The 22,254-nt window shown below is 42.1% G+C and overlaps 1 protein-coding gene across 1 annotated transcript in view; it reads right to left on the bottom strand.

Moving 5' to 3' along the window:
- RFWD2 (ring finger and WD repeat domain 2, E3 ubiquitin protein ligase) overlaps window positions 1–22,254 on the bottom strand; it is a gene marked incomplete at its 5' end in the record, with an annotated part of 119,472 nt that overhangs the window by 40,970 nt on the left and 56,248 nt on the right. The window contains 3 exons of the mRNA XM_009871676.1: window positions 13,768–13,884; window positions 20,396–20,477; window positions 22,074–22,182. Coding sequence (XP_009869978.1) covers window positions 13,768–13,884; window positions 20,396–20,477; window positions 22,074–22,182 — 308 coding nt within the window. The remainder of the gene's footprint in view (window positions 1–13,767; window positions 13,885–20,395; window positions 20,478–22,073; window positions 22,183–22,254) is intronic.

The raw sequence follows: 22,254 nt of genomic DNA, 5'->3' as shown, positions 1-22,254 counted from the left end.
TGCAGCGAAGAAGTCTTCAACCACAAGCCTGAGTTTTTAAACAGTGCTTTTCCAGAACACTTGGGAACTACTTAGTTCCCTTAAAGACACGGCTGCTTTCACTTTTGAGCTCTCTAGTGACAAATAAACAAGAATTCAGACTTTTCCCAACTTTTCCACGTTCCCATTCCCTCTTTAACAAATATAACGTGTATCAGCAAAGGATGGCATCTCTCATTGCTCGACAGCTTACAAATCCACAAGCCTCTAACTGGTAAGGACAGGACGAAAGGGAGGGTTGGTTCTGTGTCGGACAAGGGAAAGCGATCAGCATCTTCTCGATTCCAGTCCTTCGACTCCGCTTAGTTGCAAGGGTGGGGATGCAACAAATGAACTGATAATGTGGTTACATGTTAGGAAATCAGGTTAAAAGCTTCTAAAAAACCAAAGAGCTGGGAATTGCTAATAGATCCAGCAGCATCTTAGGTAATCTTAGAGCTATTCAGAAAGATGGAGTTGCTCTTGGATTTTTAGTTGTTTAAACAAAACCAACACAAAGAGGTAAAGTCTGTTTCTGTCAGAAGTGATTTTCCTTACACTTAGATTTGCCAATAAAACTCATAGAATAGCTGTTACTAGCAGGCTTTAGGCTCACATCACCTCAAAACGTACCGAGGAATGGCAACTCCAGAAAGAGCAGGCGAGGGTTAGGAAAGAGCACTGCACAGCAGCCGTTGATGTTTCGCTGCCGGTATCCCCCCCACCGCACCCAAAAAGCAGAGCGATACAACTCTCCGGCTGCTCAGCAATTCTCAGCAACGTTCATCTTCCAGGTCAATCGCCTCACCCACCTTCACCGTGAACATTATTAACCAGTCTGCGGCATGGGTCAACTTGCAGACTGCCCCCTGAGCCTTTTTGTGACTAAGAACCACTTGCTTAAAGGAATATCAAGCCAAGGACAGCAAAACAGAAATCCACCTGCAATGCAACGGTTTTATATTCAATGGATGTAACGACTAGAAAGCCCCAGGAGCTGCATACAAAGGTTCTGTGGCTCTCCTCTGGAAAATCAAATTGCTGGAGAATCTATGACCATTTTTCTTACTTCAATCATTTAGAAATGCGTATTTCTCAACTGTTCAATATTTTGATTATTGACCCATTCAAAAAATAATTGACATTGCTCTAAGATTTTTCAGTGCTCATAGATGCAAGAAAATAAGTGGTGCTTGCTGCTACCTGTCAAATGATGCCCATATTCGAAAACAAAGCCAGAGGGTGGGGAGCCAGATCTTAATTAAGTGGACTGTTACAAGTTCTCTGTTATTAAAGCATATTTTAGACCTTTTTTTTTTTGAAGTAAAATATCTTCAATACCAAACTTAAGTGCCAAATTTATTTCATTTTTTAATGCCTCGTGTTACAGCTGTTCTACTGAAATGGAAGCTCAGACTAAAGCACAACCTTTAAGAGGGTTTTCTCTTGTGCTTCTTTGACCACGTTGATCTGATTTCCTGCATCTAGTAAAGCACGTCCTCAGCTGATGATTCCCTCAGCTTTGCCTATTTGCTTTCTTCCATATGAACTTCAAGCTTGGATCACGGCTGCCTATTCTCACCAGGGAAACTCCGTACATCAGCAATAAGAATAAGAGACACTTATAGTCTGAGGGGTTTATTTAAACGACTTGCTCAACAAGATTTAAACTGAGTCACAGCAAATTTGGTGCATGATATCTCTGCTTACCTCTAACTGGGTACCCTGAAGAAAACAAGAGTAACAAAAAAAGGCACAAACAAACCCACAAAATACCTTTAGTCAGAAAGAAAGATGAGAGGCATGATTTTGTAGAGTTTGCTTCCGTTTCTACTTTCACTTGCTAAAAAAAAAAATAAATTATTTCAGAGATCCTGAAGGAAGCCCTCATTGTTCCATATATATTGAAGGGGCTCAGCTGAAACACAATTATTTAAACATCTACCTGCAGAAACTGATCTTTCCTTTCACTCATCTATATACAAAATTAATCAAGCGCAGAGTGGCCAGAATGCAGCCTTCAAAGTTCCCTAGAATTGTCTCAGCAGAAAAATATAATCATATCCTTAGGCTATCAAGTGTTGAGAGCCCAGTGGTTCAAACCAAAGCTTGTGTTTCGACTGTCTCTGGGTGAAGGGAAGGGCACACATTGTCATTCTCTCAAGCAGCATGCCAGGAAGGAGAGCGTGAGCCACCTTCATCAATTTTTGTTGAATGTATAAAAACAAGCAGTAAAAGAACAGAGCTTTAGGATGGGTTAACCAAAAAGTCTCTTTCTCAGCCAGGTTTGGTGATTTCTTGCTGTAAAATAAAGAAGCTTGCATCCTCAGAGGTATAGTTTTTGGCTAGAGTAAAAACGGAAACCGAAGTGGGAGGTTCACATGCAACCTCAGTTTTCACCCTTAACAATTTTTCTTCTATTAGTGAAAAGAAAGAGGAGATAAAAACAGGACAACATCCTGATTTAAAAGCAAACTGAATCAACAGCAGTACACGGTACTACAGCGTGCTGTACTGCGGTACACTGATGCCGACTTGGCACACTACATGTTTCGGTCCTTACAGAAACCTGCACAAGGGCCAGCACAGACAATTGCCATCAGAACCCAATTGCTGAAGACAAAACACTTGAAAATAGATTTCCTTTAATTTGAGAAGAAACCTCCAAAAGCCTCAGCACCCTCTCAATCTAAAAGACATCCAATAAGTTGCATACTTAGAGATTAACTAAAAAGCTATTAATAAGAAAGTAGAACCTTTACATACCTCTGCCTCAGGAAACAGCCTCCTCATAAAGGCAGTGATATCATCAAAGGCTGATCAAAAGACAACTCAGCATTTAATTACCAGATTATCGGGAAGCCCCAAATGAAACTTAATTCTATGCAGAGTGCAGTTACTGCCTGAAACCCATTTTTGCTCAAGTGCCCTGAAAGTTACAGAATAACGAGGTTGGAAGGGACCTCTGGAATCCGGCCAGTCCAACTTCCCACCCAAGGAAGGGAGAACTGCAAAGCTGGATTCAACTTCCACATTAAATAACCGTGTTCAAAGGTCCTGTTAAGTCAAGCTCTGAGCATTTTCAAAGACAGAGATTCTGCAAACTCTTCCCTCAGCTGCTCTGAAAGGCTCTCTTGTGTCAGTATACTTGGGAGAAATTTTTTTAATAAAAACTTGCTTAAGCCATTTGCTATTGATACAAAAAAAGAAACGCATTAATCCACCTCTCAGCACTAATGTTTAGGCTGTGTTTTGAGGTACAAGTTTTTCGCTACTCGGATCTTTCAGGTTTTGTCTACCTACGTGATGGGGGTGGCACGGAGCACTGCCATACAACCTTAGTTTTCCTTTAATTACTTTTTTCTCTTACTAGTAAAATAAAGAAAATGGAGAGCTGCTGAAATTTAACTGCTGCCAAGCCTGCAATATCAAGCAACAGCACTTAGAGAACTTAATGTGGTTGAGGTGGCTCTAAGAAGTTTAGGATGGAGATTTAACCTTCCCTGCAGAAGAGAGGTAGGCTGGAATTTGAAAATCCATGTGTGGGTCTTGCTCTGAAGAGAAGACTGGGGACAGCTGAACATTCCATCTTCGGGAATAATTCAACTCAACAAGACAGGTGAACCTTCATGCAGTGAGCACAAAAGAAAAAAACAAACAACACCATCTTTATTCTTGGGTCTCTTCCAGGGCAGAAGAGAACAAATGGAAGAAAAAAAGGGTCATTACTACAGCAATAGAAATGCAGGGTGGCATTTGGGCATTCGACAAAGAATAGCGAGGAAGCCTTTCAGCCAACAAAACACTACAAAAAGATTTATTTCACTTGACAGACTAATACTGGGATAGGATATGATCAGTGCAGGCTTTGGCCTATCACAAGACATTTCAGGGAAAGACAATATGATAGTTTTCACTGCATAAAGGAAATAAATGCTCTGGGAAAAGAAAAAAGCCGGCAATGCATTAGGGAGACTTGAATTCAAGCGAACAGAGCCCGGCACCAAAAATTAACAACAGAATTTTCTGAAGAAACTAGAGAATATTGACAAAGTGAGTTGACATCAGTGCTTTCCACAAACTATTTCCCTTATTGTAAGGAAGGAGATTAAAAACGGGTTTGATACAGCCTGACGCAAAGAACCTTTGACAGACAAAAGTATCCAGATCATGTTGTTGAAGAACGCAGTGTGCTGTTTTCCACTCTCAGCATGACAAATCACATGAGGAGGAGACAGCAGAAATAAACCCATTTCACCCCAGCACCTCCCTGTAGAACACTGCAGCACAGGTAAAGCTAACCAGTATTTTTTGGTCTTCCTACCTACACCTTCCCTTCAAAAAAAACCCCAATAAAACAAGAAACTTCTATCCCAACAGTCATTGTTACAGGCACATTAAAACATTTGCTGGATATGGTTTTGTATTCACAATTTTCTGTTCCAGTAGAAATTGCGAGTACTTTGTTTTTACAATGGAGACAAAATTACCCATCTGAAGCATTTGCTTTTTCCTCCACTTTTTACCTGGAGTTCCCTTTGCAGTAAAGAAACAGTTTTTCTCTAAATAACCATTTTCTGTTGCCCCAGGGAAATCTTGGCTACCTCTTCCAGAAGCAACTCTCTGGTCCACAGCAGCGAACTGAAACGATGCCCTTATTTTATATTTCATGTGTGTGCTCAAGATGATTTGGGATGTGGTACTTCATTCGTGTTTGCTACTGGAGCTCTGTCTAGCTGAGGTCTCATACACTGTCGTACCAGACTCCCGAGGACTTCCTACACACCCCTGCCTTCACAGCTGTCCAACATCCAATGGTCACCTGAAATGGGGCCGAGCTTTGGAAACGCATTTAACAGGTATTTTTCCTGCAAGTCAAAGCCACCTCCCATGTGCTCTTCCCTTACAGCATTCTCTAAAAACTACACAAGACCAAGCAAGGTCTGTGTGATTTATTTTGCTGGTGGCAAAAATCTTAAAAAAACCCACCCTACCCAAACCCATGTTTTAAGTGAGGAAGCCACAGAGCCCATGATGTTAGTGAGAGGAAATGAGTTTCTAAAGCAAAGGAAGGCACATGGGTATCTAGGGATGACAACTCAATCTTATTTTCCTTCAGTGCAATAATGATGATGGGCAACAGTCTCCAAAAATCATATTTAGCAAATCCAATATAAATTCAGCTTCCAAAAAATCCCTCATACTTACAGAATTCAACACAAATCCAGTCCAGGTTTTCATTTAAATGAAGGAAGAGCACAGCTTTGAGGAGGAAAACACCTAACAGTGTCATCTAGGCGGCTAAACAGAACAAAGGAACAATGTGAGAGAGGTCCACTCCATGAAAACTGAATTAAAGACAGCTGAGGTTAGATTAAACATGTCTGGTGGCCTCAGTTTAATCTCTGGCAAAATCAACAGCGCAATAAGCACCTTCTAGCTTTACTTCTATCCAGTAGAGGCTCAGGGGTACGAGAGCAGAGGGTTTCAGGTTAGCACTTGAAATATTTTGGCAGAGCTCTGCCGGGAAGACTATACCCTGCTCCAGTCGGTGATTTTCATGTCTTACTAACACCAAATGTACTAATTTTAAAGTTTTTTTTATGTATCAACACTAGCATTTCACTAAAGATCTGTATCTCCCTCTGCTGAACAGATGAAGGGAACAACAGCCTTGATGGGAACCGCCAGCTGGGTTTTAACCTTTGTATTTGACAGATTCCCCATGGCTTGAAGTTACAGATGACATTTGCCAGGTTATGGATAACGGTCTTTACACACTGGGGACATTTTTCTACTGACTTGTCTAAAGCTTTTGACACAGCAGCTCATAAAACCTCTACCCTAAATAACTTGTCTCATACTAAGGGGAGAAGGAGGAGATATAAAACATTAGAGATCTTAATCAGTTGAGAAAAGGGCTCTGATGGGAGAGGGAAGCAAAACAGATTTCTCTAGAACTTCTTTGAAACTTTGACCTTTATGGTTTTAAAGAGCTACTGAGATTTCTCACAGGAATAAGGAACAGATGAGATTTGTGCAATTCAAATACTGCCTTCTATAAGACTGCTGGAGAAACAAAATATTCAGTACACATAAGGAAGATCTACTAATGTCACAAAACCAACGAAGACAATAGCAGTAACAACCTGCAGCTTTTGGAAAAATTAATTCTTTATGTCTGAAAACAGGAAAAAAAAAACGTACTGTTCAGCCTCTTAATCCAACTGTGTAACATGTATGATTCTACATGCATTAGCACATGTAGGCTGATGTCCAAAGTGAGTTTTACAACATCTAGAACAGTCATTTTAAAGCAAAAGGTGCTTCAACCCATGCTGTCCAAACGGAAGATCTGAAACTTATCACATGAGCAGCAAGAGTCTTATTTGTACAATGAGTGTTGGATACACCTATCAAAGCCAAAAGCGCTACCTCATTGGCTCAACAGATCTCTCTCGATTCAAGATACTCACTGTAAACAGTATTTGTTCTTACTGCAAACCCATGTCAGCTCTGGTTCTTGAAGGACTCTAATTTGTCCATGTCATAGAGCTGCAATGGAGGGAAAGGGCAAACTCCCAGGGACCACATGCTCCAAGAGGTCAAGACCACATAGATAAAGGCTTGAGACATTAAGTAAGGAAGATATGAAAATCCCTAAGGTTTTAGGAGTGAATCTATGAAGCAACAACTTCAAGGGTTTTGTCGTATCAGTACACATCATGCAAAAAGAACCAAAGAGGCTTCAGAGCAGTCAGACTTGCTCTAGGGAAAGTGCAGGCTGCTGCCATACGCATTACAAGACGCAGCGGAGGACTTGAGTCTGCCAAATTATCAGTCAAACCCAATTTCAGTCCAGAACTACATTTTGCTTTGCTAGCCTGAGGAGACATAAGTCTTCTTGTACTAGGTTCTGGAGATGGCTATCTGCTTCATTACCTAAACTGCCCTCAAAGCAGACTCCCCTGGAAGAGGAGACGGGTATTAAATATAATGTCACAATCACCGATATTCAAATTTCAGCTAAAAACACTGCTTACACCCAAACCCCAAAGGTATGGTGGGTTTTGCAGTCAAGGAAATAAGCGTGATACCCCTGATACACAGGTGTCCAATCTAGAAAAGAAGCAACGCACACTCTAGCTAGGCAATAAGGCATGTGAAGAGCAACTAGATTTGTACACACAGCTGCACTTTTTGACATCTTGAGATTCAAATGGCTAACAGGGCCTCTTTAGAGGAACCCAACCCAAATGTTCAGCAAACCTTCTCTTAAAAACTCATGTAATGCTTAGATACTGTGAAAAGATGCCTTCAAGATGAGAGCCCCCACTGTATTTGCAGGTTACAAATTTTCCTGTGCAACGTGGCAATCTTCACCAGTTTGTATGGGAAGAGCAGCACATGTCGTAAAAGTCTAATTGTGCACAGTACCCACATAAAAGGCTGGAACAGTTCATCCACACAGCAGTCTGAACAGGAGATAACACGGGAAGCCATTACAGGGGATGTCATTCCTATAAGCAATTCCTTTAAATGAGCTACGAGGAAAAAGTGCAGCTTTGGAAACCGACAAGTTTGGAAAGGATTGAACTCTAAGGGATACAGCAACAGCTAGTAGCAAGAGCAATTTGGCATTGAGGAAAAGATGAATCTTGGAATTGCCTATCTGTTTCTGAATTTCAAGGCTCATTTCAATTGAAATTTTGTAACATTGACTAAATGACTTCTATGCCAGTTGTAAGACAAAATGTTCAGGAAAAGAATATTTAACCAAACAATTAGAACACCCATTTCTGCTAATGACAGATTTATCCTTTTCTCCAGAGAATCAAATGGAGCTTTTCAAGTTCATTTTATTCGTTCACTTGTTACTGAAGTGTGACGACCTCTGGGATAAAACTAGGAAGCTCCCAACGGGTTTCTATATTGTTACTCACTACTCACTGCAAACGCTTGGTCCAACACAAGCCAGAGAATACTTTTTCTGTGCAAGCAACAAAAGTTATATAAGCTTTTAAACTCTGAAGCTGATGAGAAATTTGCACAAGCAACGTGTCTTGCACACCTACGAGTGGTATCATTTCCTAAGGAAGCAGCTGCAGCAAAGCATGAAGGCTCTGTGAAGCACCCGGCTGATGTGGTCACATCTCTGATGTGCAGATACAAGCAAGTCAGCTTAACTGCAAAAATCGTAGGTTTAAATAACACAGCGTATCTGCAGCCCTTCTGCTTGTCAGTCCCGAGCAGAAGCAGAATGTGATCCACCTACCAGCACCAGAAAGACTGTCCTGACCGGCACAGCAGAAGGCACGGTTTGATACCTCACTTTCATTTACATCTCAGCACCCATGAAGAGGGATGACATTTAAGTCAAACCTTCAAGACGATGGTCTAACCTAAACAATCCCACTAAGCTCAGTGCTTCCTCCACAATCAGTCCTGTAGCGACAGAAATACAATCACAACCACGATGGCAAAAAACAGATTCCTCCAAACGACTCAGCTGACTAAAGTGCTGTAGACGCTTTCAAAGGTTACAACAAATGACACCCTTGCAATAAATTCTGGAACGAGTTTAAATAAGGTGACGTGCATTTCCAAAACATGGACCTTGTCCCTTACTTCTCCTGCCAATAGCCTAAGAGATCATGGACTAGAGGAATATTACTGAATACCCGCAAAAAGAAAAGACACCCAGCAGGTAAAATCCAACGCAAGTAGCAGGCGAGTCCTGGACTGCTGCCGGCCATACCGATTTCATAAATGCTGAATTTTGAACACTGCTGTGAAGTTCTTCCACCAGCTTGAAAGAAATGCCTAACCTTTGCCTGTGCCTTTGAACACTGTGCTCAATTCATACACTAAAGGTAATCTTGTAGCTTAAGCCCAAAGAAGTCGCCTAACTCCACCCTGAACATATCATGTATTCGCACAAACAGATTCTTTCTGAGTCACTGCAGGCTTTCAAAGAGAGCAGAGTACTTAGCTATGAGAATCTATTAAGGTAAGACCTTGCTTTCAGCTGGAAAACATTAATTCTCTTCCAAAAAGGCACACTGCCTTCTTGGCCATTAATATCACATCATTCTAATGAGCTGAGTGACAAGGCAGGCAAGTCACCCAGACCTGAGGCAGCATGGAAGGCTAGCTCTACTGAGAGATGTTTGGAAAAGAGAAATCACTGCTCCAGTTACTGCAGCAGAAAAATCAATATTTCACTGGACAAGGATGGTCTTCAAAGCGGTCCCACTTGGGCACCAGGCATATTAGCAAAATTGAACGATGTCGATAAAGAAGCCACATGTGACCTTGAACTGTAAGTGCATCGGAGCGATGCAGAGATCTTAAGGGGTGGGTAAACAGCTGCAATCAGAAACAAAGCTGTTGACATAGCAACTGGAGTCCTTCAGCATGCTGGATGCCATGCATCAGCATCCTTAGTTCTGTGGCCATTCAACAATGAAAGGCAGGCAGCAGCATTCGAAGTCAGATGTCACTCTGTAATGCTCAAGACAGTGCCCAGAGAAGATCTTCAAATAGCATGCAAAACCATCTTTGCAGGAAAACCACCTTCTTGGGTTGCATTCTTGCTCAGTGTCACTGCACAAGTGAGAAAGGGAATATGGAGGAGCGACAGAGTGGGCAAAAAGCGGCAGAAACCCCACTGATGGGAAGAGACCTTTTGTTCACGGAGGATTTGCTCTTGTTATCTAATGCTGATCTCATTTTAGGCTGCCAAAAGCCTGCCTGGGGCTGGCACTGGTGCACTACTATAAGGCACAAACTGATCCAGAAAAAACCAATCCAGTTTTGGCTATGCAATTGTCTGTGTGAAGGAAGAGATGGAAAAGCAGAATGGGAAGTGTTCAGGAGGAAACGCAATATCCCCAACGCAAGCAGTCTCAAGCTCTGAGGCTGGACATAGTAAAACCAACCTAAGTCAGCACTGCCCCATGTTCTCCCTGGTCACTTTATCCAAACCCACATCATCAAGGAGCTTCTGACAATGCCGTGAAGCATTTCAGAGACCTAATCAAGGTTAGAACTAACCCAGCAAAACCTGAAGCTCTGACTGTGTTGCAGCTGTTCTGTTGCTCTCCCCTGTCCACTGGTACTCACCCACTGCTTCCACTTATTTTGTGGAGCTCCTGGAGAGCCTGTCCTGCATTTCTGCAGCCCTGAGGAACCCCTCTCATTGCCCATGATCTAACCTGCTAGATTTGTGGGTCCTACAGGGGGGGAAAAAAAAAAAAGCATGTGTGATGATGATGCATCTAATGTAAGAACTCAGGAATCGAAGTTTTCGATGACATGATCTCTGCATAATATATGGAAAAGAAAAGGTCAGTGGCAGCTGCTGACAGCATTACAGCATGCTGGGAATAAAGCATCGCTCCTATCAATAGCTACGCTGAGCTCACTAGAGTTAGAGTTAGCAGACAGTCTGATCTCACCCAGACTGCACAACTTGGACATTCAGGATGCAAACTGCATGCATTTTTGACCTTTTTTTTTTTTAAAAAAAAAGTGAAACAAAAAAAAGGCAGGGAAATTGTACTGCTAGAAAAATATATGGGTTGAGGGCATCAGTGCTATTGCCGAGGCAGAACAATAATAACTTCAGTCATGATTTATATAGCTAATTTCAGGATGAAACCCTATCTACTTTTAAAAAGAGGAAAAAGACCACAAAATTACCTGATTTTGTATTCGGCAGTGATTACAGTTTATACGGCCCAATGTTTCAACTCAGTAAGCATGCAAATAGAATATTTTATTAAAGTAGCAGACAAAAGAGATCTTTTCTTCTTTATGCACCCTCTCCACTGCAACAGATTTTATCAGGCTGTAGCCAGACACACTAGCTTCCCTCTCACCTGAAGTGCCTGTCTGATTTCAAGAGAATTATTTCCCAAACGAAATAGTTGTTCCTCTCCTGTATAGGCTCTATTTCCAGTTTATTGCTCATTTGTTCTGTTTTAAGCTACCAATATAGTCTTTTGGTCATCTAAAGGCTTTAAGAGTGAAGAGCCAAGAAAAGAAACATATATATCGTCCATATTAGATGCTAATCTCAGGATATGCTTCTAGAGTGGCAACTAAAGCGTGATTTTGTGCGGCATCTGAAGCCAATCCAGTAGTTTCTAGTAAAGGAGAGTGTTCCAAATGGAGATCGGGAACCTAACAACCCTTTGGACCATGGCCACATCTAAATCAAAGCACCACAGCAACTCCTTCCATTGCCATTACTTGTGTTTACCAACAGGTATACTGCAGCACAGGAGGTTTTGACCAAAATATCCACACAAATTCCAATTCCAACCCACCTCAAGCCTTTTTCAGGAGGTATCATTCAAGGCAGTCGCTTTGTGTTCTCCTGCTGTCAAGGATGGGCAAAAGAACTCCGCACAAGGGGAAAGGGGACATTCTCCACAAAGGAGGAGCAGTACGACATGAACGGCATCAAGCAGTCTACCAAAGTCAACATGGGCTCATCAAGGAGAAAAACATCACCAAAGGTGCCGGAGCAGTAACCCCCATTTTGCTTACTGCGCAGCCTCACCTTGCTCCAAACCCCATCACCACAGTCCTTCAGCGCGCTTTTATTTGACAATCAAGAGCGTAAACTGGATGCAGGTGGAAGTGCTTTTGTTCAGCCAAGATGTCTGGTTCAGGATTCCCCGCAGAGCCCTGACGCTGCAGCTGTGTGACTGTGCCACCTACACTGTGGGGCATCCACGCCGCCCAGACAAGGGCCGTCACGCTCAGCACCAGACACTGCAGTGACCACCTCCCACCCCGAAAAGCCTCTGGTTTTGAGGAGCGGAGGTCCCTCTGCAGATAGAGTCACACATGGAACAAAGGGTAGTGAGATGCTACATCAGCTCATACAATTCACGTCACATATTGTTAGACCCCGAAGGGATTTCTTTCCTATTTTTTGGTACAAGGGAGTTCTTCTAAAACTGAAGGTGAGTGAAAGTACAAAGGTACATCTGAATATTTTACCCCCACACAATACAGCATCATGGGCTGTTTTACTATATGGACTATGAAAGTACACACTAATTTCTTTAGTTTTTTTTGTTTGTTTGGTTGGTTGGTGGTTCAGAAATAACATCTTTCAAGCTCCCAGTATTTCTTTAAAATTTCTCATCATTTTTTTCGTATTTATGGTTGAAAGATCAATTAGAATTCCTTTGTAGGAAGTCATTCCCATCAGTTGAATTGCTCCCTGTAATTGTTTTAGCAATCATAGTTAAAAATCCATTTTAATTTTTATTTACAGACTCAATTACTAAGCATCAAGCAGATGTAAACACCTAAATTTTATCTTTTCTCCCTCCTACGCCTTCTTCCCCCGTACAAATACCATTTTGCCCCTCAGCATTCTCTAAATCAGAAATGGACATGCAGTCATTTAAAACCTCCATGTAACTCCTGATGCTCAATAATGTTTCTTTCCAAACACACTTGGTGAAAATGAGCCCATCATGGTCTGTTAGACGTGAGTGTGGAGATAAAGACATTCCTATCCACTTCCATCCCATATACCCTACAGCTTTGAAAGCCTTCATAGATTTATCTGTGCCTCATCACCTCCCTGCCTTTCAGGTGGAAAGAAATCCCAGGTACTGACTCATCAGGAAGAATTCTGGTTTGGGGTGCTTTGACACATCTATTTTAATCAATGGCTGACCCATTTGGAGCTGGTGCTCTCATTCTTCCCTTGAGCCTTTCACAGATCACCCCTTTAATTCAAATGCTGCTGGTAGGTATTGTAACTCACTTCTACTCTTGCATGTAATTCATTAAACTTGAGCAAGTTGCCTCTCAAGGAAGTCAGCATTTTACACTCCAACTTGAACCCATTTTTTGCAGTGTATCAAAATGCAATTTCATTTTTTCTTCCTAAGAGTCACAACTGAACTGGAACCAGTCTGAAAATGGTAACACCCCAATGAAATGGCAAACTAGCAGTTGCAAAAATGATCAACGTATCTTCCGAAGTCCACAGATAGCAAACGTTGTCAGAACATCTAGTTATAAGTGCATTAAAAATCCCCAAGGAGAAACAAAATGCAGAGTTGCTTAAACATTTATAGGTACCTCGAGTTTCAGACGCTGCATGCATAGCATGATACAGTAATCTCCCAAAGTGATACCTGCTCTGCTTTCAAATCGCTGTATTGTCACCAAAAACTACTTAATCTAAGTGAATAAAAGGCTCATCGTGTCTTCCCCACCAACTACTTCAAGAAAATCAACATTAACAGCAATCTTTGCCCAAACTAGGAAAACACAAGTCCACCCACGGGGCTTGTAGTTGCAGCCACGGGAAACACGCACAGTCGCTGTTTTACAGCGCATCTCAGGTAAAACCAATTTAAATACTACAAAGCCATACTGGGAATTTTTAGAGCAATTCATTAACTTTGCTACAAGACTCTCAGGCTGAGCTTTGCCTGGTTGCCTTGGCGATCTCAAACACGAGGTGACTTGCTTTCATGAGCTTTTAACTCTGAGAGAGGCACTCAAGTTAAAAAGTCAGACTGCAGGATGAAGTTGATACTCTGGTATCGTGACATCTGGGTGACTACACGCTTCTGAAGTCTTACTCAGACACATTTTAGCTGCACAGACACCTCAGTCCTGGGCACAACACCCAACCTCACATCTTTGGGAAGGGAATAAGAAAAAAAGGAAGGAAGAAACAGTATCTCTTTGCCCCGTTTTACCTACCTGCACAGCCAAAAGCTAGGTGATACCTAGAAGAGGGGCTGAATTTGACACAACACACATTAGCCTTGGCCTCGATGCTTGCTACTGAGTTGTCCAAGTTGGTAGACCACAGCTTCACTAGGGAAACAGAAAAAGAGAAGTAAGTAAACAAACCACCACCACAAAAAAAAAAAATCAACCTCATCTGAAAGGCATAAAATCTGGTTATTTCATAAATAAGATTCTGAAAAGCCTCACTTGCCAAGATGTTAGTGAGTGTAAAAGGTCAGTTGCTGCTGACAGCAGTTAAGCTTGAGAACATCCTCAGGTGCACACTGCAAATATCCTGCCAACCTCCCCACATGCAGGAGACACTGAGAGTCCACATCCCACATGACTGAGACCAACCAGAGCAGGTGACTAACCATGTTAGAACCTCAGTGTTTTAAGCTACTGGAGTACAGATTCATAGAGCAGGAAGGCTGGCATCCTTTTGGCTCCTCGTCCCTTCGCAAGAATGCCAGAACTGCTTTGCACAGAATAAACATACCTAACCAACTGCTTCTGCACTGTGAAAACAACCTGTTTTAGTCTTGAGAAACTGGCACAAACAGAAGAAAAATCAGTGTTCTAGCTTCCTATGATGGCATCTCTCCTTGGTGCAAGAAACTCCACCGTTCTAGGAGACTACAGTGTGAACATTGATTAAACTTGGAGGTACAGAAGGAGCTCTTAAGTTCTTCGCAGGATGACCCACAGAAAACATCAGCAGCTTTTCAAAATAAAGCCTTCCCCATTCTCCATAAACACTTCAAGCACCATTTAACCTTCATGGTGAAGAGTGCCAGGTGCTTCCCACAGCCAATCTTACTATCAAAAGTTAGAGATTAAATGCTTTGCTCTCAGCCCAGGTGAAGGGGCAGCACACAGACATCAACACCTACCAATGCCTGCAAGGCAGAAAACAAGACTTAAATGTTCTCCCCTCCCCATTTTATCAATGGGTGGGTTGTTACTTTCTGTAAAAGAGGAGAAGTGAGCAAAAATAAGAAAAGAACAGGAATCTTGTTACCCACTATGGTCAGCACATGAGCTAAGCAGTCTTACAGCGTGTCCACCCACCCCGAGGGGCACTCTGTGTCACCTTCTGACCAGCCTGTGCCAGGAGCTTTGAAGGAGCAGCAAGGCTTCCACATGGACTATCCAAGGATGCTTTATGTGGTCAAGGAAAAGGAGACACTGGCAAGCTTGTTCCAGTGCACGCACTTTTTAATAGTAAGGCAAGCAATGAAAGTATTGAGACCATGTCATTTCTGACCATACCCAGGAGACCTGCTTCAGAGATGAAGGAAATACACGAGTGCTCAGAGTACACTAAGGAAGCATTTTAACTACAGCACTGTATGGGTATCTGACAGCCGCCTCAAACCATTTTAAAGCAGCACACACAGCCACCAGAAACACAAACACTGATGCATGCTGGTTTTGCATATAAGCATTACCTAAAACTCGATGAAAACAGCACCCACCCTGCTGCTGGTTTCAGAAATAAATCTGTACTCATTTCCCAGAGCTATAATATTCCTCCTAAACATCTAGCTATATCTCAGAATGAGACACCTTTGCAAGCATGGCTTAAGATGCTCTCTTCTCCCAAGAGAGACTGGATGATACATCTTCTCCATCACATTCTGTGCTTGGAGGTGGAGGGCGACACAGAGCCAGGAAAGACAACTTTGCAAAACTGTAAAACATTAGCATCTTGCTTTAATGAGCAGACATCAGGAGACTTATAGTCTAAGATGCAGTGGCGGTAGAGGACATCAAATCTATGGATGAGATGGTATGGGAAGGAAATAACACCACGATTATAAGGAGGCACTGCTGGCAGACAACACTGTTTCAACTTGAGGCACGCTGCGAAGTGACATGATCTCACAGCTCAGAGCAACGTTATGCCCAAATCCAGTACTGAAAAAACCGACACAGGCTTGTCTTGCAGCCTTCAGACCAGGTATCAACACTTAAAGTTGCATCCAAAGTGGCCAAGTCTCTCCTTGACATCACCTCTGATAAACAAGCAGCCATCTGGTCTTGGTTTTGCACCAAAAGCTAATTGAGGGCTCTGTTTCAGCTTGGCTCCTTTTCTCATTGAAGTTTTTGGGTCATAGGCTGAGCCATTTAATTTAGTGAGGAGCCATCCCGCGCATTCAAGGCCATCATAATACTTGTTACAACTGACAGACACAGATTAGAGTCTGAAATTTCTGTGATCTCACTGCTGTAGGATATGCTGAGCTCCAATTATATCTTAGTCAGTGCCATAAAAAACGATATATGCGACATATAACAACACGTAATGAAACATGTCAAGTTTTACCTGAACTGTCCATTATTTCTTAAAGAGAACTGACAGGTTAATAAAGTATAATCCATAAGGGTTGAGTTTACTTGCTATAGCTTTCAGCAATTTTGCTGCAGTCGAGGCAGTAATTATACAACATGCAGATGTCTTGATAACACCTAGAACTGTGTTGATGAGACAAGCAACCATCTGAGATTGACTATTTCTAAAACACGTGTTCTCAAAGCATATGTTTCCTAATTTTGCAGCTGCTAAGAGATATATCTTGATGCAGCCAAATGTCTATCCCTCGCCAAGCAAGTAAGAAGATGCCTCCAAATCAGCTTTTTAAGTTTAAGATGTTTAGGCCTTTTCAAGATATTTATATTTGGTTTGATCTTTACACCAAATGTTTAAGTTTATAAATTATTTTTCTATGCATCGGTTCCATGTCTAAACACCGACTAAGGAGGCAGAAGCCTGTACTGGAGTAGCTGAGGGTGTGGACGCACACAGTTGGTGCACTGACAGCAAGGGTACTGCATCCCGCCTGTCGTTTCGGGAAACACTTGATCTGGTTGTGGGATGGAGAAGCTGCTCTTACTCTGACAAAGCTGTAAACCGGTAACAGGATGCTGCTACCAGGAAACTTGTTTGCACAGATTTTGGGATTCCCTAGGAGAGGAGGAAGTAGCTGAACTGCCCTGCTAGGCAAATATTTTCCTCCACTGCCTGGTGTGGATCAGGAAGACAGTGTAAACTGATGGCCATCAGCAGGCAGTGACCGCAGGGTATTCCTCGGTGTCTAAGACACAGTCAGACAGATACTTTGGTTGGTATTTAACTACCAACATCTTCTTGACCTTTAAAGGTATTCCCAACTACATTCAACAATCCCACAAATCTCCAGGAACTCACTGAACTTCTTTTAGCAAGGAAAATGAGCAAACTGAAAGTTCAACCTGATATTTTAAGAGCGGTGAACACCTATACCTCCAGCTAAAGTCAGTAGGAACTGGGGGAGCTACGTATCACTGAAAATAAAGAGCCAGATGATCCTCTGGAAGCCCTCCAAGCTGTGGAGCAAGCCGTGATTTACAGCTCTTAGGTTAGCTCCCCCTCTAAAAGGTCATGATGCTTTTTTTATGTAGCTGACCCTGCAAAACTGCTTTGGCTCCACTGAATTCAGGGATGCTACAAAAAAAAAAAAAAAAAAAAAAAAAAAAAAGGAGGCAGCTGTAAGATTAGCATCCATGGTCTCACATACCAAGGCAGCATGGAAATTACTTTCCTTGTACATAAGGAAACAGATGTTTGCATTGCTCCTTGCCATAAGAGGATGAAAGGTAACCTCTTGCTACCGCTCAGAGCTCTCAGGTGCTCCTGTTCTGCTCCACCTCCACTTTGATCCAGGAATAGTGACAGGACTGCAGCTTATAGAAAGGACATAAAACCAGGACTCTTTCTTCACTTGAATTTGTCAGTACTCCTTGTAACCCCCTGAGCTTCAAAAACAACCCCAGAGCAGAGAGCAAATGCTTCATCACTCCAGAACAGACCTATACCACAGCGGAGACTGAAATTCTACCCACATGGCGACACAAAATATTTTGCTCTAGCTCAATCTGCTAACCTTGCTGTGGCCATTAAACTACGTTCCCAATCCAGACTAGGCAAGCATGCTGAGTTGAAAAGCAGCTCTAAGTCAGTAGCTAACAAGTGCGCTAGCTCCAGCCCTATCTGTGTACTTTGACAGTGGGTTTCTTTCCACTCAAATAGGAAAAAAAGCACACCCTTTCTCACTTACATAGGAATCATAGATCCTGCCATGGTTATGTGCATAAAAGAACTGAAATTATGACTACTTTTTTCCCAAGGTGCTTGTAGTACAAGTAAACACGTTAATTTTGCTCATTGCTGTCTAGCTGGTGTACATCTTTGGGTCTCTATAGACAAACACAACTACCTTTGCTCCTTTAAAAGGGAAGGGCAGGACGACTGCAGATAAAAGTGAGGTTTTCACACACACAGTACTTAGTTCAGATACAGTAATGCTTTAATGCTCTCATTATCTGCTGTTAAAGTAGAGAGATCTTCCACAAATAAGCACCCTGGATTATCTTCATCTAAGAACAAGGACAATGCAGGACCTGAGGCCCAAGGATGCTGTTTGTAAGTGTATCAGCATCATTTATCCCTAATGGCACTCCATTCATTAGTACCCCCTTTGCTGTGCCTGTGCCCTGGCAGAGACAGCTGTGAAGCACTGATTACAGGATTTTTCACCGCAAAGCTCCTTCCCCTGTACATGCCTACTGAGCACACCAAGTGCTTTAAAAATTAGCTTCCAACCTGAAGAGACAGGTAGACACACAGGCAAGCAGGAAGAACTGGCAAGGCTGTCACTTTTTTGCTGGCTTGTCCTGATCATTTGATGGGAGAATGTTACACTCGGGCTTTCTGAGGAAGTGCAGTGAGATTAGCTCCAATTGCTCTGGTCATACCAATATCTGTCAACACTGAGATTTCTGGTTAGAAAGCCCAGTGTGGCCTCACACAATCAGAAAAGAAGACAGAAAAGAAAGATAAAACTTGGCTTTCACACCAGACACTGCACCTGGCCAAACATGTGTTAGTAGGTACATCGACTGAGTTCTGGCCAACTCTTACACCGATAAACATTAGCAGAACAAAAATCTAAGTTAGGCAGGTTTGAGTTAGGACATTTACCTTTTCCTCACATTTAACCCATCCCTTGTGTTCACCAAAATGGCAGGTGGACACTATCACCTTAGTTTGGACGTTCATTGCTCTGTACCTTAATGACTTTTAAAGTCTGTGCTTATTTCAGACACTTCCACACAGGACTCCTTTGCCTCTTAACAGGCTCATTACACACACACATGTCACAGGCAAACCATGGTAGAAGTAAACAAAATGTTCCAAGTCCAGTTTTATTCGCCAAAATGCTGATACACAACTTCAAGGCACCTTTGTGAATTGAAATGCAACTTACGTAGATCTGCAGACTCTACTACAATGCTTTTAAGCAAACACTACACTTGTGGAGACCATGACCCAAGAAGAGAACTGTTAAACTAGAGACAGGCCCTCTGCACCTGGCTTTGCAAACCTGGACAACTTGTTAACATGCTAATACATGTACCTCTACCTGGCAGATAAGCCTTTTCAAATGCATAGCAGCGGTGGGGAGCAACGTGATGAAGAGGTTGATAATTTACAAGGTGAATGTTCACTCTGGTTGCATTTAAGCACACAGAAAACATTCTTGCCTTCCACCAAGAAGTGGAGGAGTGGGGAGTAAATAAGTAAAATAGATTTAAAACCTACTTTAATAATCATTAAAGCTGCATTTTGCAAGTGCAATCACCAGTTACATTAGGACTGTCAAACACAACTGAGGAACACTAATACAGCTCTCTTTTGAAACAGAATTTAAAAGCATTTCAGAGGGGGAGTGGCTTGTGAGGTTTAATGTTTATAAAAAATTAATTTATCATTTCAAAGCAAACCATAAAGCTCTGTCCTGAATTGTATCAGCCTATCTGAGAGAGCTGATCCCCACTGACTGTGAAAGAAACTCTAAAGCTCTTGCTGCTTAATAACTCTAATCTGATATTGTAAACATATTACAGATAAAAGCTTCTTAATTAAGGACAAAGAATACTACATATATATATATTGCTCCATGCTATCCTTTTCTTTCAGTGCTATCCTTTTCTTTAGAAGTATCCTATTTCTTGTTAGGAGAGAAATATTTTTCCGCCAGTGTGTTGGGACAGGGTTTGTCCACCAGCCCCATCTGTTCAGCCCTGAGAGACAGTGCCCGTGGTGACAGCAGGCAGCTTCGGGGTGCTCACAGTCTGTAACATTCAGAGCTGCAAGTAAAACTGCAGCAGGCACTGTTAACTTTTTCCTTCTCCTGCACCCCCCCAACAACCTCATTTTTGAAATACAAACGCACGCTGTTCTTTTGAAAGGCCACAAGGCTTTAACTCAACAAGCTTAACTAGCATTAGAACATATTTTGCTTTGTTTAGTGTCTCAGAAAATGCTGGAGAGTATATTACCCAGAAAACGTGAACACTGCACCAAGAAACCTTAATCCAAACAAATCCTTTCCTTCTAAGATCTAAACAGTTCAGTAATATCTTTACACATCACCATGTCAACTACAATACTGAAGGTAGCTGCAGAATCAGCTACTCAAAATACCACGTTTTTGTTCCTCAAAGGGAATACAGAGTATAAGCCTACTGTGCAGAGATTGAAAAAGAATTATACCTTTGGCATCATCAGAGCCTGAAGCCAATAGCTTTGGGTCCATCAAGTTAAAGTCAACACTCCAGCACCTTTTCTCATGCTCCTGTTTAGAAAAACAAGAAAAATACTGCAAGGTAGTGAACTGTAATCTGATGAAACAGTAACAGAAAAAATACGCATGCTGTTTGGTAGAAATTATCAGCAGAGTCTTGAACAGAGAAGCTTACTGTGTTAGCAGTGGGGGTTTTTTAGTTGGAAAAAATAAAAAAAAGTAATGATTTCAGCAAGTATACATTAAACACCTGTTTTTACAACATAGTTTGACTGGCTATACAGCTCCATCATGTGCTGCTTCATATCCTAGTAGATCACACCTGTATCTCCCAATACTGGTGAGACTGCCCGTTCAAAGCTATCTCAAAACATCTCCTCTCTGTAAGTTCAGCAAATCCTCACCTTCCTGTTGAGCTACTAAACAAAACTGGTGTCTAATCTTATGTTTTTCCACCCAAATATTCTTACAACACTGCCTGCTTTTCCTCAAAACACAGAAGAGCAGTATTTGCTATGCTGGCACATCCTGCATGAAAGCAAAAACACCGCATTGAATGAAACCTGAAATGCAGTCAAACCCTTTGTTTAAAGCCTTCCCACAGGCTTGCAAGATGACGACATGAAAAGCTCACCAGAATCCAGTCACTAAAGGATTCCTAATGCATGTGAAGCAGATGTCAGTATGCATGCCTCTATGCAAATCCAAATAAAAAATTCAAGTAAACTGATAGGAGGCAAAATGAGTCTGTTTTAACATAAGCAACAGCTGGTCCTCTCTAGGTTCATTATTCAGCCTCATAAATAAATGTAAAGTATATTTGAGAGGGAAACAGACAAGATTTATTTTGTCAAGTATAATTTCTTTTTAATTGAGATATGCAAAGGACTAGTGAAAACAAGCATCATAAAATGTCCAGAACACAATAGAAAAGTACGTAAAGGCTTAAATAGGAGTTAGAACTTATGCTGAAGGGTCAAGATGGGGGAACTGACGGCCAGTCTGCAGTTCATTCGTTACCACTGACCAGTTTCAGTGCACTAAGCTACCTCCCCCAACAGCCTGCAGTGTTTCCAGCCTCTCGCCAAACCAAAGATCCTCTCTTCCAACCTCTGTGATCTGATCGCCAGCCTCTCAGAATCCATTATATGGAAACTCAACGTTCGAAATGCATGAAAAGACAAGTGCCAGAAACTTCTGAAACAGGTCTCGCTCAGCTCACTGCATGCATTTTGCTCTTCTGCTTTAGCAGCACCACCAGCAGCAGTCACTGCGGGATTTTACAAAAGGCCTCTGACAAAGACTGAAGCGGAACAGAGATGGAGAGACAAAGGTTTCTAAGAAAGGTAAGACAAACAGCTTCCAGAAACTGGTTTCTCCCTGTGCAGATTCCCTGCCTGAAAACAGCAACAAGAAAACATCAACTGCCTCATGGCTGTGACAAGAAGATAGAGCTGCCTCCCTCGGAGGACCACAGCTCAATAAAGCTGTGCAGATGAGACGTTTACCAAACAGCAGGAGCATCCGTTTCACTCTGCGGAATGGAAAACCCTACAGCTGTGTTAGAGAGAGAACCTCACACCGGATTCTGCTCCCTCGACACCGTCCCATGGTGTGGGGAAGCGTTGCTCACTGATTGCATGTTACCTGGTAGACCTTGGATCTCTGTCCCGTGAATCCATCCCAGAGGATGACGGTGCCTTCATAGTCGCTGCTGGCTAGCAGGTTCTTGTGGTAACTACTCCAGCTGATACAGCTTAAAAAGTAAAAGAGCCCCCGTCAGTCTTATATTAAATCATACCTTGCGATACAAAAAAACAGTAACAAA

Source organism: Apaloderma vittatum, unplaced genomic scaffold (genome assembly GCF_000703405.1).
Source record: "Apaloderma vittatum isolate BGI_N311 unplaced genomic scaffold, ASM70340v1 scaffold5166, whole genome shotgun sequence".
NCBI lineage: Eukaryota > Metazoa > Chordata > Aves > Trogoniformes > Trogonidae > Apaloderma > Apaloderma vittatum.
The sequence above is the reverse complement of the archived record's forward strand: the minus strand, read 5'-3'. Positions and strand labels throughout refer to the sequence as shown.